The sequence below is a fragment of the Scyliorhinus canicula genome, chromosome 6 (assembly GCF_902713615.1).
Source record: "Scyliorhinus canicula chromosome 6, sScyCan1.1, whole genome shotgun sequence".
Classification (NCBI taxonomy): Eukaryota; Metazoa; Chordata; class Chondrichthyes; order Carcharhiniformes; family Scyliorhinidae; genus Scyliorhinus; species Scyliorhinus canicula.
In genome coordinates, this window is record NC_052151.1 from 1,007,082 (window position 1) to 1,027,560 (window position 20,479).

At 48.9% G+C, this 20,479-nt stretch overlaps 1 protein-coding gene across 1 annotated transcript in view; it reads right to left on the minus strand.

Annotated features, from left to right (window-relative positions):
* Positions 1-20,479, minus strand: part of LOC119966907 (phosphofurin acidic cluster sorting protein 1-like) — a 268,465-nt gene that overhangs the window by 204,117 nt on the left and 43,869 nt on the right. The window contains exons 7-8 of the mRNA XM_038798864.1: positions 17,785-17,876; positions 5,997-6,083 (exon numbers count right to left, since the gene is read on the minus strand). Of these exons, the coding sequence (XP_038654792.1) occupies positions 5,997-6,083; positions 17,785-17,876 (179 nt within the window). The remainder of the gene's footprint in view (positions 1-5,996; positions 6,084-17,784; positions 17,877-20,479) is intronic.

Below are 20,479 nucleotides of genomic sequence, written 5' to 3' on the forward strand. Positions count from 1 at the left end.
TGTGTCAGTATGGCAGCTTCAGGCTGAATGGTATGTGTCAGTATGGCAGCTTCAGGCTGAATGGTATGTGTCAGTATGGCAGCTTCAGGCTGAATGGTATGTGTCAGTATGGCAGCTTCAGGCTGAATGGTATGTGCTGGGATGGCAGCTTCAGGCTGAATGGCATGTGTCAGTATGGCAGCTTCAGGCTGAATGGTATGTGTCAGTATGGCAGCTTCAGGCTGAATGGTATGTGTCAGTATGGCAGCTTCAGGCTGAATGGTATGTGTCAGTATGGCAGCTTCAGGCTGAATGGTATGTGTCAGTATGGCAGCTTCAGGCTGAATGGTATGTGTCAGTATGGCAGCTTCAGGCTGAATGGTATGTGTCAGTATGGCAGCTTCAGGCTGAATGGTATGTGCTGGGATGGCAGCTTCAGGCTGAATGGTATGTGTCAGTATGGCAGCTTCAGGCTGAATGGTATGTGTCAGTATGGCAGCTTCAGGCTGAATGGTATGTGTCAGTATGGCAGCTTCAGGCTGAATGGTATGTGTCAGTATGGCAGCTTCAGGCTGAATGGTATGTGTCAGTATAGCAGCTTCAGGCTGAATGGTATGTGTCAGTATGGCAGCTTCAGGCTGAATGGTATGTGCTGGGATGGCAGCTTCAGGCTGAATGGTATGTGTCAGTATGGCAGCTTCAGGCTGAATGGTATGTGCTGGGATGGCAGCTTCAGGCTGAATGGTATGTGTCAGTATAGCAGCTTCAGGCTGAATGGTATGTGCTGGGATGGCAGCTTCAGGCTGAATGGTATGTGTCAGTATGGCAGCTTCAGGCTGAATGGTATGTGTCAGTATGGCAGCTTCAGGCTGAATGGTATGTGTCAGTATGGCAGCTTCAGGCTGAATGGTATGTGTCAGTATGGCAGCTTCAGGCTGAATGGTATGTGTCAGTATAGCAGCTTCAGGCTGAATGGTATGTGTCAGTATGGCAGCTTCAGGCTGAATGGTATGTGTCAGTATAGCAGCTTCAGGCTGAATGGTATGTGTCAGTATGGCAGCTTCAGGCTGAATGGTATGTGTCAGTATGGCAGCTTCAGGCTGAATGGTATGTGTCAGTATGGCAGCTTCAGGATGAATGGTATGTGTCAGTATGGCAGCTTCAGGCTGAATGGTATGTGTCAGTATGGCAGCTTCAGGCTGAATGGTATGTGTCAGTATGGCAGCTTCAGGCTGAATGGTATGTGTCAGTATGGCAGCTTCAGGCTGAATGGTATGTGTCAGTATGGCAGCTTCAGGCTGAATGGTATGTGTCAGTATGGCAGCTTCAGGCTGAATGGTATGTGTCAGTATGGCAGCTTCAGGCTGAATGGTATGTGTCAGTATGGCAGCTTCAGGCTGAATGGTATGTGTCAGTATGGCAGCTTCAGGCTGAATGGTATGTGTCAGTATGGCAGCTTCAGGCTGAATGGTATGTGCTGGGATGGCAGCTTCAGGCTGAATGGCATGTGTCAGTATGGCAGCTTCAGGCTGAATGGTATGTGTCAGTATGGCAGCTTCAGGCTGAATGGTATGTGTCAGTATGGCAGCTTCAGGCTGAATGGTATGTGTCAGTATGGCAGCTTCAGGCTGAATGGTATGTGTCAGTATGGCAGCTTCAGGCTGAATGGTATGTGTCAGTATGGCAGCTTCAGGCTGAATGGTATGTGTCAGTATGGCAGCTTCAGGCTGAATGGTATGTGCTGGGATGGCAGCTTCAGGCTGAATGGTATGTGTCAGTATGGCAGCTTCAGGCTGAATGGTATGTGTCAGTATGGCAGCTTCAGGCTGAATGGTATGTGTCAGTATGGCAGCTTCAGGCTGAATGGTATGTGTCAGTATGGCAGCTTCAGGCTGAATGGTATGTGTCAGTATAGCAGCTTCAGGCTGAATGGTATGTGTCAGTATGGCAGCTTCAGGCTGAATGGTATGTGCTGGGATGGCAGCTTCAGGCTGAATGGTATGTGTCAGTATGGCAGCTTCAGGCTGAATGGTATGTGCTGGGATGGCAGCTTCAGGCTGAATGGTATGTGTCAGTATAGCAGCTTCAGGCTGAATGGTATGTGCTGGGATGGCAGCTTCAGGCTGAATGGTATGTGTCAGTATGGCAGCTTCAGGCTGAATGGTATGTGTCAGTATGGCAGCTTCAGGCTGAATGGTATGTGTCAGTATGGCAGCTTCAGGCTGAATGGTATGTGTCAGTATGGCAGCTTCAGGCTGAATGGTATGTGTCAGTATGGCAGCTTCAGGCTGAATGGTATGTGTCAGTATGGCAGCTTCAGGCTGAATGGTATGTGTCAGTATGGCAGCTTCAGGCTGAATGGTATGTGCTGGGATGGCAGCTTCAGGCTGAATGGTATGTGTCAGTATGGCAGCTTCAGGCTGAATGGTATGTGTCAGTATAGCAGCTTCAGGCTGAATGGTATGTGTCAGTATGGCAGCTTCAGGCTGAATGGTATGTGTCAGTATGGCAGCTTCAGGCTGAATGGTATGTGTCAGTATGGCAGCTTCAGGCTGAATGGTATGTGTCAGTATAGCAGCTTCAGGCTGAATGGTATGTGTCAGTATGGCAGCTTCAGGCTGAATGGTATGTGTCAGTATGGCAGCTTCAGGCTGAATGGTATGTGCTGGGATGGCAGCTTCAGGCTGAATGGTATGTGTCAGTATGGCAGCTTCAGGCTGAATGGTATGTGTCAGTATGGCAGCTTCAGGCTGAATGGTATGTGCTGGGATGGCAGCTTCAGGCTGAATGGTATGTGTCAGTATGGCAGCTTCAGGCTGAATGGTATGTGTCAGTATGGCAGCTTCAGGCTGAATGGTATGTGTCAGTATGGCAGCTTCAGGCTGAATGGTATGTGCTGGGATGGCAGCTTCAGGCTGAATGGTATGTGTCAGTATGGCAGCTTCAGGCTGAATGGTATGTGTCAGTATGGCAGCTTCAGGATGAATGGTATGTGTCAGTATGGCAGCTTCAGGCTGAATGGTATGTGTCAGTATGGCAGCTTCAGGCTGAATGGTATGTGTCAGTATGGCAGCTTCAGGCTGAATGGTATGTGTCAGTATGGCAGCTTCAGGCTGAATGGTATGTGTCAGTATAGCAGCTTCAGGCTGAATGGTATGTGCTGGGATGGCAGCTTCAGGCTGAATGGTATGTGTCAGTATGGCAGCTTCAGGCTGAATGGTATGTGTCAGTATAGCAGCTTCAGGCTGAATGGTATGTGCTGGGATGGCAGCTTCAGGCTGAATGGTATGTGTCAGTATGGCAGCTTCAGGCTGAATGGTATGTGTCAGTATGGCAGCTTCAGGCTGAATGGTATGTGTCAGTATGGCAGCTTCAGGCTGAATGGTATGTGTCAGTATGGCAGCTTCAGGCTGAATGGTATGTGTCAGTATGGCAGCTTCAGGCTGAATGGTATGTGCTGGGATGGCAGCTTCAGGCTGAATGGTATGTGTCAGTATGGCAGCTTCAGGCTGAATGGTATGTGTCAGTATGGCAGCTTCAGGCTGAATGGTATGTGTCAGTATGGCAGCTTCAGGGTGAATGGTATGTGTCAGTATAGCAGCTTCAGGCTGAATGGTATGTGTCAGTATGGCAGCTTCAGGCTGAATGGTATGTGTCAGTATGGCAGCTTCAGGCTGAATGGTATGTGTCAGTATGGCAGCTTCAGGCTGAATGGTATGTGCTGGGATGGCAGCTTCAGGCTGAATGGTATGTGTCAGTATGGCAGCTTCAGGCTGAATGGTATGTGTCAGTATGGCAGCTTCAGGCTGAATGGTATGTGTCAGTATGGCAGCTTCAGGCTGAATGGTATGTGTCAGTATGGCAGCTTCAGGCTGAATGGTATGTGTCAGTATGGCAGCTTCAGGCTGAATGGTATGTGCTGGGATGGCAGCTTCAGGCTGAATGGTATGTGTCAGTATGGCAGCTTCAGGCTGAATGGTATGTGTCAGTATGGCAGCTTCAGGCTGAATGGTATGTGTCAGTATGGCAGCTTCAGGCTGAATGGTATGTGTCAGTATGGCAGCTTCAGGCTGAATGGTATGTGTCAGTATAGCAGCTTCAGGCTGAATGGTATGTGCTGGGATGGCAGCTTCAGGCTGAATGGTATGTGTCAGTATGGCAGCTTCAGGCTGAATGGTATGTGCTGGGATGGCAGCTTCAGGCTGAATGGTATGTGTCAGTATGGCAGCTTCAGGCTGAATGGTATGTGTCAGTATGGCAGCTTCAGGCTGAATGGTATGTGTCAGTATGGCAGCTTCAGGCTGAATGGTATGTGTCAGTATGGCAGCTTCAGGCTGAATGGTATGTGTCAGTCTGGCAGCTTCAGGCTGAATGGTATGTGTCAGTATGGCAGCTTCAGGCTGAATGGTATGTGTCAGTATGGCAGCTTCAGGCTGAATGGTATGTGTCAGTATAGCAGCTTCAGGCTGAATGGTATGTGTCAGTATGGCAGCTTCAGGCTGAATGGTATGTGTCAGTATGGCAGCTTCAGGCTGAATGGTATGTGTCAGTATAGCAGCTTCAGGCTGAATGGTATGTGTCAGTATGGCAGCTTCAGGCTGAATGGTATGTGTCAGTATGGCAGCTTCAGGCTGAATGGTATGTGTCAGTATGGCAGCTTCAGGCTGAATGGTATGTGTCAGTATGGCAGCTTCAGGCTGAATGGCATGTGTCAGTATGGCAGCTTCAGGCTGAATGGTATGTGTCAGTATGGCAGCTTCAGGCTGAATGGTATGTGTCAGTATAGCAGCTTCAGGCTGAATGGTATGTGCTGGGATGGCAGCTTCAGGCTGAATGGTATGTGTCAGTATGGCAGCTTCAGGCTGAATGGTATGTGTCAGTATGGCAGCTTCAGGCTGAATGGTATGTGCTGGGATGGCAGCTTCAGGCTGAATGGCATGTGTCAGTATGGCAGCTTCAGGCTGAATGGTATGTGTCAGTATGGCAGCTTCAGGCTGAATGGTATGTGTCAGTATGGCAGCTTCAGGCTGAATGGTATGTGTCAGTATGGCAGCTTCAGGCTGAATGGTATGTGTCAGTATGGCAGCTTCAGGCTGAATGGTATGTGTCAGTATGGCAGCTTCAGGCTGAATGGTATGTGTCAGTATGGCAGCTTCAGGCTGAATGGTATGTGTCAGTATGGCAGCTTCAGGCTGAATGGTGTGTGTCAGTATGGCAGCTTCAGGCTGAATGGTATGTGTCAGTATGGCAGCTTCAGGCTGAATGGTATGTGTCAGTATGGCAGCTTCAGGCTGAATGGTATGTGTCAGTATGGCAGCTTCAGGCTGAATGGTATGTGTCAGTATGGCAGCTTCAGGCTGAATGGTATGTGTCAGTATAGCAGCTTCAGGCTGAATGGTATGTGCTGGGATGGCAGCTTCAGGCTGAATGGTATGTGTCAGTATGGCAGCTTCAGGCTGAATGGTATGTGTCAGTATGGCAGCTTCAGGCTGAATGGTATGTGCTGGGATGGCAGCTTCAGGCTGAATGGCATGTGTCAGTATGGCAGCTTCAGGCTGAATGGTATGTGTCAGTATGGCAGCTTCAGGCTGAATGGTATGTGTCAGTATGGCAGCTTCAGGCTGAATGGTATGTGCTGGGATGGCAGCTTCAGGCTGAATGGCATGTGTCAGTATGGCAGCTTCAGGCTGAATGGTATGTGTCAGTATGGCAGCTTCAGGCTGAATGGTATGTGTCAGTATGGCAGCTTCAGGCTGAATGGTATGTGTCAGTATGGCAGCTTCAGGCTGAATGGTATGTGTCAGTATGGCAGCTTCAGGCTGAATGGTATGTGCTGGTATTTCTAATCAATAAACTGGCCCAGCTCAAATAAATAACGAGATGGAGATGGAGCTGAAGACATACTGTACCCAACTCAAACCGAGAGCTGCCCATTCCTCGTGATTCAATGAAACCCTGGTTAGGCACCAACGTTGCTTTAACTGACTTACAATGAGCAAGAACGCAGCCTTAATTACCATTACCCGTGTCATCGATGTCGTCCGGATCATTTTCCGCCGGGTCTTCTTCGGTTTTCTCAGTTCATCGTCTTCATCATATAAATCCTGGACACAAATCAAATGATATCGTATTACCCCGAGTCTACAGCAAAGAAACAGACTTTCAGGCCAAACCAATCCATCCTGGTGTTTATGTTCCACTCAAACCTCCTCCCATCCTTCCTAATGTCATCTGCATAATCCTCCATTCCATTCTCACTCGTGTTTATTTAATTTCCCCTGAAATGCCTTAACACCATTCCGTTCAGCTAGTGCTTGTGGAAGAGAGTTCCACATTCTCACCACCTTCTCTGAATAAAGAAGTTACTCCTGATTTTTTCTCACAAAGTAACCACACAGTTCCATAAGACCAGAAGACATAGGAGCAGAATTAGACCACTCGGCCCATCGTGGCTGCTCCGCCATTCAATCATGGCTGATATTTTCTCATCCCCATTCTCCTGCCTTCTCCCCATAACCCCTGATCCCCTTATTGAACAAAGTATATTTACCGCTTTGTACACAAATATATATACATAGAAGAGAAGGAAACACGCACAAAAAACAAAACAAACAACAAAACAAGTTGGAGGTACATATACATTTGGGTGCCGGGGAAACAATTACAGAGGGCAATACTCGAATGGATCTGGTGTTGGTGTTGTCACTTGCTTCTCCCGGACGGTTTTCGCTGCTGTTGCCGTCTCGTGTTCACCTCCGCTTCAGCCGTTCATCCCGTCTTTCTCCCGGATTTTCCTTGTTCTCTGCTCCTGTAGATGCCAAGTTTGTGATTGTTTCCCGTGCCGTCCTTCTGGCTATCATTCCCTCGCCTCACTGGTTCCTCTCTATTGTTCCTTGTCTCCTCCCTCTTCCAACCCCTCTCTCCTTCCCCTTCTCCTGTGCTTCGCCTTTCTTTTCTCTAAGGTTTAGCTGCTATCCCCCCCTCTCGGTCTATCCCTCCCTCCCCGCCTCAGCTACTTTCCCCTGATTCTTGGCTACCTGGCTATTCTTCTGCTTGTTCATTGGCCACAAACAGGTCCCGGAACAAATGGATGAATGGCTCCCACGTTCTGTGGAAGCCGTCGTCTGACCCTCGGATGGCAAATTTGATTTTCTCCATTTGGAGAGATTCCGAGAGGTTGGACAGCCAGTCTGCAGCTCTGGGCGGTGCTGCTGACCGCCAGCCAAACAGGATTCTACGGCGGGCGATCAGGGAGGCAAAGGCAAGGGCGTCAGCCCTCCTCCCCAGGAATAGATCTGGCTGGTCTGATACCCCGAAGACTGCCACTTTCGGGCATAACAAAGAACAAAGAACAAAGAAAATTACAGCACAGGAACAGACCCTTCGGCCCTCCCAGCCTGCGCCGATCCAGATCCTTTATCTAAACCTGTTGCCTATTTTCCAAGGATCTACTACCCTCTGTTCCCCGACCGTTCATATAACTATCCAGATGCATCTTAAATGATGCTATCGTGCCCGCCTCTACCACCTCCGCTGGCAAGGCGTTCCAGGCACCCACCACCCTCTGCGTAAAAAACTTTCCACGCTCATCTCCCTTAAACTTTCCCCTTCTCACCTTGAAATCGTGACCCCTTGTAATTGACACCCCCACTCTTGGAAAAAGCTTGTTTCTATCCACCCTGTCCATACCTCTCATAATTTTGTAGACCTCAATCAGGTCCCCCCTCAACCTCCGTCTTTCCAACGAAAACAATCCTAATCTACTCAACCTTTCTTCATAGCTAGCACCCTCCATACCAGGCAACATCCTGGTGAACCTCCTCTGCACCCTCTCTAAAGCATCCACATCCTTCTGGTAATGTGGCGACCAGAACTGTACGCAGTATTCCAAATGTGGCCTAACCAAAGTCCTACACAACTGTAAAATGACCTGCCGACTCTTGTACTCAATACCCCGTCCGATGAAGGCAAGCATGCTGTATGCCTGCTTGACCACTCTATCGACCTGCGTTGCCACCTTCAGGGTACAATAGACCTGAACTCCCAGATCTCTCTGTACATCAATTTTCCCCAGGACTCTTCCATTGACCATATAGTCCGCACTTGAATTGGATCTTCCAAAATGCATCACCTCGCATTTCAATCGCCTGGATTGAACTCCATCTGCCATTTCTCTGTCCAACTCTCCAATCTGTCTATATTTTGCTGTATTCTCTGACAGTCCCCCTCTTTATCTGCAACTCCACCAATCTTAGTATAGTATCAACTGCAAACTTGCTAATCAGACCACTGTACCTTCGTCCAGATCATTTATGTATATCACAAACAACAGTGGTCCGAGCACGGATCCCTGTGGAACACCACTAGTCTCCCTTCTCCATTTTGAGACACTCCCTTCCACCACTACTCTCTGTCTCCTGTTGCCCAGCCAGTTCTTTATCCATCTAGCTAGTACACCCTGAACCCCATGCGACTTCACTTTTTCCATCAACCTGCCATGGGAAACTTTATCAAACGCCTTTACTGAAGTCCATGTATATGACATCTACAGCCCTTCCCTCATCAATTAATTTTGTCACTTCCTCAAAGAATTCTATTAGGTTTGTAAGACATGGCCTTCCCTGCCCAAAACTATGCTGCCTATCACTGATAAGTCTATTTTCTTCCAGATGTGAATAGATCCTATCCCTCAGTATCTTCTCCAACAGTTTGCCTACCACTGACTTCAAGCTCACAGGTCTATAATTCGCTGGATTATCCCTGCTACCCTTCTTAAACATAGGGACAACATTAGCAATTCTCCAGTCCTCCGGGACCTCACCCGTGCTCAAGGATGCTGCAAAGATATCTGTTAAGGCCCCAGCTATTTCGTTCCTCGCTTCCCTCAGTAACCTGGGATAGATCCCATCCGGACCTGGGGACGTCCACCTTAATGTCTTTTAGAATACCCCAACATCTCCCCCTTCCTTATGCCGACTTGACCTAGAGTATTTAAACATCCATCCCTAGCCTCAACATCCCTCTCCTTGGTGAATACCGATGCAAAGTACTCATTAAGAAGCTCACTCATTTCCTCTGAGTCCACGCATAAATTCCCTCTTTTGTCTTTGAGTGGGCCAATCCTTTCTCTAGTTACCCTCTTGCTCCTTATATACAAATAAAAGGCTTTAGGATTTTCCTTAACCCTGTCAGCTAAAGATATTTCATGACCCTTTTTAACTCTATTGCACGTTTGAGATTTGTCCTACTTTCCCGATATTCCTCCAAAGTTTCATCAGTTTTAAGTTGTCTAGATCTTATGTATGCTTCCTTTTCACCTTAGCTAGTTTCACAATTCCACCCGTCATCCATGGTTCCCTAATCTTGCCATTTCTATCCCTCATTTTCACAGGGACATGTCTGTCCTGCACTCTAATCAACCTTTCCTTAAAAGACTCCCACATTTCAAGTGAGGATTTACCCTTAAACAGCTGCTCCCAATCCACATTCCCGAGCTCCTGCCGAATTATGTTATACTTGGGACGCGATTCTCAGCAAATGCGGAGAGTCGTAAAGGCTGCCGCGAAACCTGCCGTGTTTCACGGCAGCCTCCGCGCCCCCTCCCGGGACCCGATTCACCCCCCTGGTCGGGGCTAGCATCGCGGCCCCGGGAAGAACGGCAGCGCGGGTTTAGCGAACGTTCGCTAAGCCCGGCCGCCAAGACTCACAGCGGCTGACGCGCACGATGACGTCATCACGCATATGCGTCAAACCCGCGCATGCGCGGTCCGTCATGCTCCTCAGCCGCCCCGCGGACTGATCCTGCGGGGCGGCGGAGGGACAAAGAGTGCGCGGGAATCGGACCCGCTGCCTGCGATCAGTGCCCACCGATCACGGGCCCATGCCACCCTTGCCATGGCCGTGGTGCGGCCGTGCCAATCGGTGGCATGGTTGTGCAGAACGGCACTTTGCGGCCGTTTTCACGAACTGGTACAGCAGGTGTGTTTAAATTCGTGAAAACGGCCGTAAAGGCCTGGGAAATCGGCCCATCGGCTAGGGAAGAATCGCTGCTCGCCGTAAAAAAATGGCGAGCAGCGATTCGTGTCATGGGGCGGCCGTTGGGGGGGGGGAGAATAGCGGGAGGTCGGGAAAAATGTCGGGAAGGCCCTCCCGCTATTCTCCGACCCGTCGTGGGGGGCGGAGAATCGCGCCCTTGGTCTTTCCCCAATTTAGCACTCTTCCTTTAGGACCACTCTCGTCTTTGTCCATGAGTATTCTAAAACTGACGGAATTGTGATCGCTATTCTCAAAGTAATCACCGACTGAAACGTTAACCACCTGGCCGGGATCATTCCCCAATACCAGGTCCAGTATGGCCCCTTCCCGAGTTGGACTATTTACATACTGCTCTAAAAAACTCTCCTGGATGCTCCTTACAAACTCTGCTCCATCTACGCCTCCAACACTACATGAGTCCCATTCAATGTTGGGGAAGTTAAAATCTCCCATCACAACCACCCTATTGCTCCTACATTTTTCTATAATCTGTCTACATATTTGTACCTCTACTTCACGCTCACTTTTGGGAGGCCTATACAGTAGTAAAGTCCCAACAATATTACTGCACCCTTCCTATTTCTTAGCTCTACTCATATTGCCTCAATGCTCGAATCCTCCATCGTGCCCTCCTTAATCACAGTTGTGATATCATCTCTGACGAGTAATGCAACTCCTCCACCCCTTCTACCTCCCTCTCTATCCCTCCTGAAGCATCTATACCCTGGGATATTGCAATCTTGCCCATCCCTCAACCAAGTCTCAGTAATACCAATAACATCATATTCCCAGGTACTAATCCAAGCCCTAAGTTCATCTGCCTTACCTGCTACACTTCTCGCATTAAAACAAATGCACCTCAGACCACCTGTCCCTTTGCGATCATCATCTCTTCCCTGTCTACTCTTCCCCTTAGTCAAAATGAGTTTATTATCTCGTACCTTACTGGCTTCAGTTGCTGCCTCTTTACTGACCTCTAACTTCCTAATCTGGTTCCCATCCCCCTGCCACATTAGTTTAAAACTAATGGTTCCACCCTCACCCCACCATTTTGGACATTGCCTCGAAGAAGGCTGTCCAGTACCCCTGCAAGTCTGGGGCAAGACCAGAACATGTGGGCGTGGTTGGCCGGGCCTCTTTGGCACCGTTCACATCTATCCTCCACCTCCGGGAAGAACCTACTCATACGGGTTCTTGCTAAGTGGGCTCTATGTACCACTTTTAGTTGCGTCAGGCTGAGCCTTGTGCACGTGGATGTGGAGTTGACCCTATGCAGTGCTTCGCTCCAGAGTCCCCACCCTATCTCAATCCCCAGGTCATCCTCCCATTTCTTTCTTGTTGCGTCCAGTACGGTGTCGGCCCTTTCTACCAGTCGGTCATACATGTTGCTACAGTTCCCTTTCTCTAGGATACTTGCATCCAGTAATGTCTGTCGTGGTGGTTGTGGATGTGTCCTTGTCTCCTTTCGTAGGACGTTTTTGAGTTGCAGGTACCGTAGCTCGTTCCCCCTGGCTTGCTGGAATTTCTCTGTCAGTTCGTCCAGTGTTGCGATCCTGTCGTCCGTGTATAGGTCCCTGACTGTCAGTGTCCCTCCGTCCTGTCCCCACCTTTTAAAGGTGGCGTCAGTCAGCGCTGGTGTGGGCCTATGGTTGTTGCAGATGGGAGCTTTGTCCGACATTTTGGTCAGGCCAAATTGCTGCCGTAGTTGGTTCCAGGATTGGAGGGTGGCTGTCACCACTGGGCTGCTGGAGTGTTGTTTGGGTGGGGATGGGAGTGCTGCCGTGGCGAGGGCCCGGAGGGAGGTCCCCATGCAGGAGGCCTCCTCCGCACGCAGCCACTCGGCTTCTGGCTCCTGGATCCATCCCCTTACTCGCTCGGCTGTTGCCGCCCAGTGGTAGAATTGTAGATTCGGGAGGGCTAGCCCCCCCTGGATTTTGTTTTCTGTAGGACCTTCTTTGGGATCCAAGCATTCTTCCCCCCTCATACGAACGCCATGATAAGTTTGTCTAGTGCTTTGAAGAAGGCCTTGGGGATGTAGATCGGAATGGATCTAAACAGGAAGAGGAACCTGGGCAATACGTTCATTTTGATCGTCTGGACTCTTCCTGCGAGGGAGAGCGGGAGTGTGTTCCATCTTTGCAGGTCCTTTTTTACTTCCTCCGTCAGACTGGTGAGGTTCCATTTGTGGATCCCTTTCCAGTTATGGGCTATTTGGATCCCCAGGTAGCGGAATTTGTGTCGTGCTTGTTTAAATGGCAGTCCCGTTAGTGCTGCCCCCCCCCCCCCCCCCCCCCCCTTGTGGGTGTACCGGGAAGATCTGGCTTTTGCTCATGTAGAGCTTGTTGCTCATGAGAAGGCTACAAACTCTTTCAGGAGCGCGATGATTCCGTCCATGCTGCTTTGTGGGCCCGAAATGTAGAGGAGCAGATCATCCACATAGAGTGAGACTCTGTGCTCTCTGCCTCCCCTTCGGATCCCCCTCCAGCTTTTTGCTGCTCTGAGTGCGATTGCTAGCGGTTCAATCGCTAGAGCGAACAGCAGCGGGGAGAGTGGGCATCCTTGTCTTTTGCCCCTGTGCAGCTGGAAGTATTGGGAGTTGGTATTGTTGGTCCGTACACTCGCCATGGGAGCGTTGTGTAGGAGCTTTACCCAAGCGGTGAACCCTGTTCCAAGCCCGAACCGCTCCAGTACCTCTATTTCCATTCGACCCAATCGAAGGACTTTCCTGCGTCTAGGGAGACGATCACCTCTGGTGTTCTCTCCCCGGAGGGGGTCATTATCACATTCAGCAGGTGCCTGATGTTTGATGTTAGCTGCCTACCTTTGACAAAACCCGTCTGGTCCTCTGTGACCACCTCTGGTACGCAGTCTTCTTGCCTTTTGGCTAGGATTTTGGCCAGTATTTTGGCGTCTGCGTTCAGCAGTGAGATGGGTCTGTATGACCCACATTCCGTTGGGTCTTTGTCTTTCTTAGGTATCAGCGAGATTGAGGCCTGTGCTAACGTGGGTGGCAACGTGCCCCTAGCTAGCGAGTCTGTGAACATCTCCCGCAGGTGCGGGGCCAGCGCTGTCCCAAATTTTTTGTAGAAGTCCGCCGGGAACCCGTCTGGTCCCGGTGCCTTCCCCGTCTGCATGGAGCTAATGCTGTCCATGATCTCTCCCAGTGCTAGTGGTGCTTCCAGGCCCCGTTTCCTGCCCTCTCCCACGACTGGAATGTCCAGTCCATCAAGGAACCGGTTCATCCCAGCCTTCCCCGTTGGGGGCTCTGAGGTGTACAGCTCTTGGTAGAAGGCCTTGAAGGTTTTGTTAATCCTCTCTGGTTCTGTTTCCAACATGCCTCTGCTACCCCTGATTTGCCCAATTTCTCTGCTGGCTGCCTGCTTTCTCAGCTGGTGTGCCAACAGGCGGCTGGCTTTGTCTCCATGTTCATACAGGGTCCCGCGCGCCTGGCGGAGTTGGTGCACTGCTTTCCTGGTGGAGAGCAGGTCAAAGTTCCTTTGTAGCTCTTTCCTCTCCGCCAGGAGCTCTACAGTCGGGGCCTCAGAGTATTTACGGTCTACCTCCAGTATGGAGTCGACCAGCTGCTGCTGAGCCGCCCTTTCAGCCCTATTTTTTCGAGCTTTGAAAGCTATAATTTCCCCTCTTACGGCCTTTAGCGCTTCCCAGGATGTGGAAGGTGCGACCTCCCCGTTTTGGTTGTTCTCCGTGTACTCTGATGTGGCCTGTGATATATTTTCGTTGAAGGCTTTGTCTGCTAGTAGGGCAGTGACCAACTGCCATGTGGGGTGTTGGACCCTGCCCATCTCCAGCCTCACGTCCATGTAGTGTAGAGCGTGGTCGGGTATCACAATTGTGGAATATTCCACTTTGTCTATCCCCGGAAGCATCGTTTTCCCCACCACAAAGAAGTCAATTCTGGTGTATACGTTGTGCACTGGGGAGAAGAAGGAGAACTCCTTCTTCCCTGGGTGGGTGAACCTCCAGGGGTCCACCGCTCCCGTCTGTTCCATAAAGTGACCGGGTTCCCTTGCCATGCTTGAAGTTTTCCCCGTTTTGGAGCTCGATCAGTCAGTCGTTGGGTGCTGTACACAGTTGAAGTCCCCTCCATGATTAGTCGGTGTGTCGCCGTGTTGGGGATTTCTGTCATGGTGTTTTTGATGCTGATCCCCTTATTAATCAAAACCTCTCGATCTCTGTCTTAAACACACTCAGTGATTTGGCCTCTACAGCCTTCTGCGGCAAAGAGTTCCACAGATTCCCCAGCCTCTGGCTGAAGAAATTCCTCCTCTTCTCTGTTTTAAAGGATCGTCCCTTTAGTCTGAGATGGTGTCCTCTGGTTCTAGTTTTTCCTACAAGTGGAAACATCCTCTCCACGTCCACTCTATCCAGACCTCGCAGTATCCTGTAAGTTTCAATAAGATACCCCCTCATCCTTCTAAACTCCAACGAGTACAGACCCAGAGTCCTCAACCGTTCCTCAGACGACAAGTTCTTCATTCCAGGGATCATTCTTGTGAACCTCCTCTGGACCCTTTCCAAGGCCAACACATCCTTCCTTAGATACGGGACCCAAAACTGCTCACAATACTCCAAATGGGGTCTGACCAGAGCCTTATACATCCTCAGAAGTACATCCCTGGTCTTGTATTCTAGCCCTCTCGACATGAATGCTAACATTGCATTTGCCTTCCTAACTGCCGACTGAACCTGCCCATTAACCGTAAGAGAATCGTGACAAGGACTCCCAAGTCCCTTTGTGCTTCTGATTTCCGTAGCATTTCCCCATTTAGAAAATAGTCTGTGCCTCCATTCCTCCTTCCAAAGTGCATAACCACACACCTTTCTGGGCTGGTTTAGCTCAGTGGGCTAGACAGCTGGTTTGTGATGCAGAACAAGGACGGCAGCGTGGGTTCAATTCCCGTACCAGCTTACCCGAACAGGCGTCAGAATTTGGCGACTAGGGGATTTTCATAGTAACTTTATACTTGTGACAATAAAAGGTTATTATTATTATTTTCCACATTGTATTTCATCTGCCACTTCATTGCCCACTCTCCTGCTTGTCCAAATCCTTCTGCAGCCCCCTTGCTCCCTCCAGGGGCTGGTTTAGCTCACTGGGCTAAATCACTGGCTTTTAAAGCAGACCAAGCAGGCCAGCAGCACGGTTCGATTCCCGTACCAGCCTCCCCGAACAGGCGCCGGAATGTGGCAACTAGGGGCTTTTCACAGTAACTTCATTGAAGCCTACTCGTGACAATAAGCGATTTTCATTTCATTTCATTTTCAATACTACCTGTCACTCTACAGATCTTTGTATCATCTGCAAACTTAGCAGTCTTCAGTACCTTCTTCTGGATCATTAAGAAAAGTCATTTTGGAAGGATCATTAAGGAGGATAATTTTGGAAGGACAAATATGAATGCGGAATACAGGGTTAATGGTAGGGTTCTTGGCAATGTGGAGGAGCAGAGAGATCTTGGGGTCTATGTTCATAGATCTTTGAAAGTTGCCACTCAAGTGGATAGAGCTGTGAAGAAGGCCTATGGTGTGCTAGCGTTCATTAGCAGAGGGATTGAATTTAAGAGTCGTGAGGTGATGATGCAGCTGTACAAAACCTTGGTCAGGCCACATTTGGAGTACTGTGTGCAGTCTGGTCACCTCATTTTAGGATGTGGAAGCTTTGGAAAAGGTGCAAAGGAGATTTACCAGGATGTTGCCTGGAATGGGGAGTAGGTCTTACGAGGAAAGGTTGAGGGTGCTAGGCCTTTTCTCATTAGAGCGGAGAAGGATGAGGGGCGACTTGATAGAGGTTTATAAGATGATCAGAGACTTTTTCCCCGGGTGGAACAAACCATTACAAGGGGACTTGAATTGAAGGTGAATGGTGGAAGATATGGGGGATGTCAGAGGTAGGTTCTTTACCCAGAGTAGTGGAATGCACTGCCTGTGGAAGTAGTTGAGTCGGAAACATTAGGGACCTTCAAGCGGCTATTGGATAGGTACATGGATTATGGTAGAATGATGGGGTGTAGATTAACTTGTTCTTAATCTAGGACAAAAGTTTGGCACAACATCGTGGGCCGAAAGGCCTGTTCTGTGCTGTATTTTTCTATGTTCTATGTATATTGTGAAAAGTTGTGGTCCCAGCATAGACCCCTGAGGCACACCGCTAGTCACCGGCTGCCATCCTGAAAAAGACTCCTTTATCCCCACTCTCTGCCTTCTGGCAGTCATAGATCATAGAATTTACAGTGCAGAAGGAGGCCATTCGGCCCATCGAGTCTGCACCGGCTCTTGGAAAGAGCACCCTACCCAAGGTCAACACCACCTCCCCCCTATCCCCATAACCCAGTAACCCCACCCAACACTAAGGGCAATTTTGGACACTAAGGGCAATTTATCATGGCCAATCCACCCAACCTGCACATCTTTGGACTGTGGGAGGAAACTGGAGTACCCGGAGGAAACCCACGCACACACGGGGAGGATGTGCAGACTCTGCACAGACAGTGACCCAAGCCGGAATCGAACCTGGGACCCTGGAGCTGTGAAGCGATTGTGCTATCCACAATGCTACCGTGCTGCCCTATCGATCAGTCACCCAATCCTCTATCCATGCCAGGATCTTACCCTTAACACCATGGGTTCTTAACTTATTTAACAGTCTCCTATGCGGCAGCTTCTCAAAAGCCTTCTGGAAATCTAAATAAATCATGTCCACTGGTTCTTCTTTGTCTAACTTGCTTGTTACCTCCTCAAAGAACTCTAACAGATTTGTCAGACACGACCTCCCTTAGACAAAGCCGTGCTGACTCAGTCCTATTTTACCATGCACTTCCAAGTACTCCACAATCTCATCTTTAATAATGGACTCTGAAATCTTACCAATGACCGAAGTCAGGCTAACAGGCCTATAATTTCCCGTCTTCTGCCTCCCTCCCTTCTTAAACAGTGGTGTTACATTAGCCACTTTCCAGTCCTCTGGGACCCTTCCTGCCTCCAGTGATTCCTGAAAGATCATCACCAATGCCTCCACAATTTCCTCAGCTGTCTCTTTTCGGACCCTAGGGCGTAGTCCATCCGGTCCAGGTGATTTATCCACCTTCAGACCTTTCAGTTTCCTCAGAACCTTCTCCTTAGTAATGGTCACTGCACTCACCTCTGCCCCCTGGTTCTCCTGGAGCTCTGACATCCCACTGGTGTCTTCCACCAACTGATGCAAAGTAACTATTCAGTTCCTCTGCCAAAAGCAACATTTCCTTTTGCTGACAATGTAATATCTCGGGTCAGAGACATGTTTACTCCCAGTTGAGGGTATATAGCTGTGGGGTGTTAGAATAACGCTGACTCTAACCCCAATGCAGCACAGAAAGAGACCATTTCCCCCATCAGTCCAAAGATGTGCGGGTTAGGTGGATTGGCCATGCTAAATTGCCCGTAGTGTAAGGGATTGTTGGGTTACGGGTATACGGGTTACGTGGGTTTAAGTAGGGTGATCATTGCTCGGCACAACATCGAGGGCCGAAGGGCCTGTTCTGTGCTGTACTGTTCTATGTTCATGCCTGTACTAGCTCTTTGAAAAAGTGATCTCATTCTTCCCACTCCCCGTGCTCTTTCCGCATATCATTGTAAATATTCCCCCTTCAAGTATTTATCCAATTATTTTGGAAAAATTATTTGTAAATCTGCTTCCACTATCCTTCAAAGCAGGGTATTTCTGATCACAGCAATTTACTGGAGAAATTCGTATCAGGTAGAAATTCTCCCTACCTGACTCGGAACAGCATCATCGCTGCCTTCCTGCTCAGAGGAAAAACTGTCGTCTTCTTCCTCGGAGTAATTATCTATATCTGGAGAGCGATCTGCAATATGATGAAGAAGGTATTCTTGAGAACGCAGCAGAAAATGAGCTGACTTTCTCCTCTTTCGCATCTACAGGAATCCCGGCGATACAAACACCCCTGCCCAAAATAATCAAGAAAGAACCATTCCAAGGGGAGGACCCACCACCCGTGGGGAATTACAAAGGTTAACGATAATATCAAACTTAAAGAAAAAGTATAAAATTGCACAAAGACAGGAGGCAGGTCAGAGATTGGACAGAATATAAAAAACAGCAAGAAAGATAAAAGATAATACGGTGGGAGAAATTAGAGTATGAGTTAAGCGAGCTAGAATTATAAAGTCAGATGGTCAGAGTTTCTATAGATAGTTAAATAAGAAAAAAGTTAACAAAGTAAGCATTGGCCCTGTAGAAAGTGAGTTTGGGGAATTCAGGAAATAAGGAGAAGGCAGATGAATTTCCAAGAGCCGGTGAAGACTCGATGGGCTGAATGGCCTCCTTCTGCACTGTAAATTCTATGAAATCTATGAATTGAATGAATATTTTGCATCGGTCTTCACTGCAGAGGATACAAGTAGCATCCCAGAAACAGCAATAAACCAGGAAATTGAAGGGAGGGAAGAACTCAGTAAAATTAGCAGCAGGGAAATGGTGCTGAGCAAATTACTGGGAGCTGCGGGGTGCAAAATGCCCGGCTCCTGATGGAAGTCATTCTCGGGTCCTGGCTATTGAGATAGTTGATGTGTTGGTTTTAATTTTCAAAACATTTACTGGATTCAGAGAAAGTTCCATTAGATTGCAAAATAGAAAATGGAACTCCCTTCAGTGAAAAAGGTAGGGAAACAGAGGGCAGGAAACTACAGGCCAGTTAGCCTAACATCTGTCAGGGGGTAAATATTAGAAGCCATCATTAAGGATGAGGTGGAGATGCCGGTGTTGGACTGTGGTGGACACAGTAAGAAGTATGACAACACCAGGTTAAAGTCCAACAGGTTTGTTTCATTATTAAGGATGTTCATCATTAAGGATGCTATAGCAGAGCACTTAGAAACATTCAGGGCAATAAGGCAGAGTCAACATGGTTTTGTAAAAGGGAAATCATTTTTAACCAATTTACTGGAGTTCTTTGAAGGAGTCACAGTTAAAGAGGAACCAGTGGGTGTACAATACTTAGATTTCCAGAAGGAATTTCATAAGATGCCACATCAAAGGTTGTTGTGGAAAATAATAGCTCGTGGTGTAGGGGTGACGTGTTAGCATGGATAGAAGGCTGGCTAGCAAACGGGAATCAGAGAGTAACCACTAATGGGTCTATTTCTAGTTGGTAAAACGAATGGGGTGCCACAGGAATCAATGCTGGGTTCCCAACCCCCATTTATATAAATGACTTGAATGAAAGGGACAAAGATATGGGGGTGTTTTTCCGTGCCCCCTGTGGTGGGTTTCTCAGCGATAAGAGCGGCCTGCCGATGGTCGGTGGTGGAAGCATCTGGGCCCGTCGATGTCAATGGGATTAGCCGATGAATCCACACTTCACAGCAAACCTGCAGCAGGGATTCGCCACTGGAGGAACTGGAAGATTTCACTGGCTGGAAAATTCCCCCCCCGAGATCGGCTTTAGATATATGGATCACTGGGATGTCTTTTGGGGAAGGTGGGACCTGAACTGGAGGGGCACCAATGTCCTGGGAGGGAGGGTTCCTAGTGCTGTTGGGAGGATTTGAACTAGCGTGGCAGGGGTGTAGGATCAGGTCCAGCAGGTCAGTAAGTGTAGAGACTGGGGACAAAGTGAGACTGAGATAAACAGCAGAGTCAGGGCAGGCAGAGGGAAGCAGCAGGGCTCAGTGGGACTGTAGGTCTGGAGTGCGTTTGCTTCAATACAAGAAGTATAACAGGTAAGACAGATGAACTGAGAGCCTGGATTACTGCGTGGAGCTAAGATGTAATTGTAATCACGGAGACATGGTTAAAGGAGGGACGGGACTGGCAGCTTAACATTCCGGATATTGTTGTTTTAGACGGGACAGAGGGGTGGAGGGAGGCACTTTGCTGATTAGGAAGCAGGTCACAGCTGTATTGAGGGAGGGATATTGTAGTGAGGCATTATGGGTGGAGATCAGGAATAAGAAGGGTGAAATCACAATGTTGGGAGTGTACTATAGACCTTCCAACAGCTTGTGGAGGACAGAGGAGCAGTTGTGTGGTCAGATACTGAAAGGTGTGAATAAAGCAGGCTAGCTGTGATGGGCGACTTCAACCACCCCCATATTGCCTGGCAATCCCTGACAGCCAGGGGCTTGAAGGGAGAGATTTTTAAAAGCTTGGGGAGAGAGGAGAGAGTAAATTGAGAATAGCAGAGAGGAGGGAGTTCATTGTGAATAGTGGGGAGAGAGGAGAGAGTTCATTCTGAATAGCGGGGAGAGAGGAGAGAGTTCATTGTGAATAGCGGGGAGAGGAGAGAGTTCATTGTGAATAGTGGGGAGAGAGGAGAGAGTTCATTGTGAATAGCGGGGAGAGGAGAGAGTTCATTGTGAATAGCGGGGAGAGAGGAGAGAGTTCATTGTGAATAGCGGGGAGAGGAGAGAGTTCATTGTGAATAGTGGGGGGGAGGAGAGAGTTCAT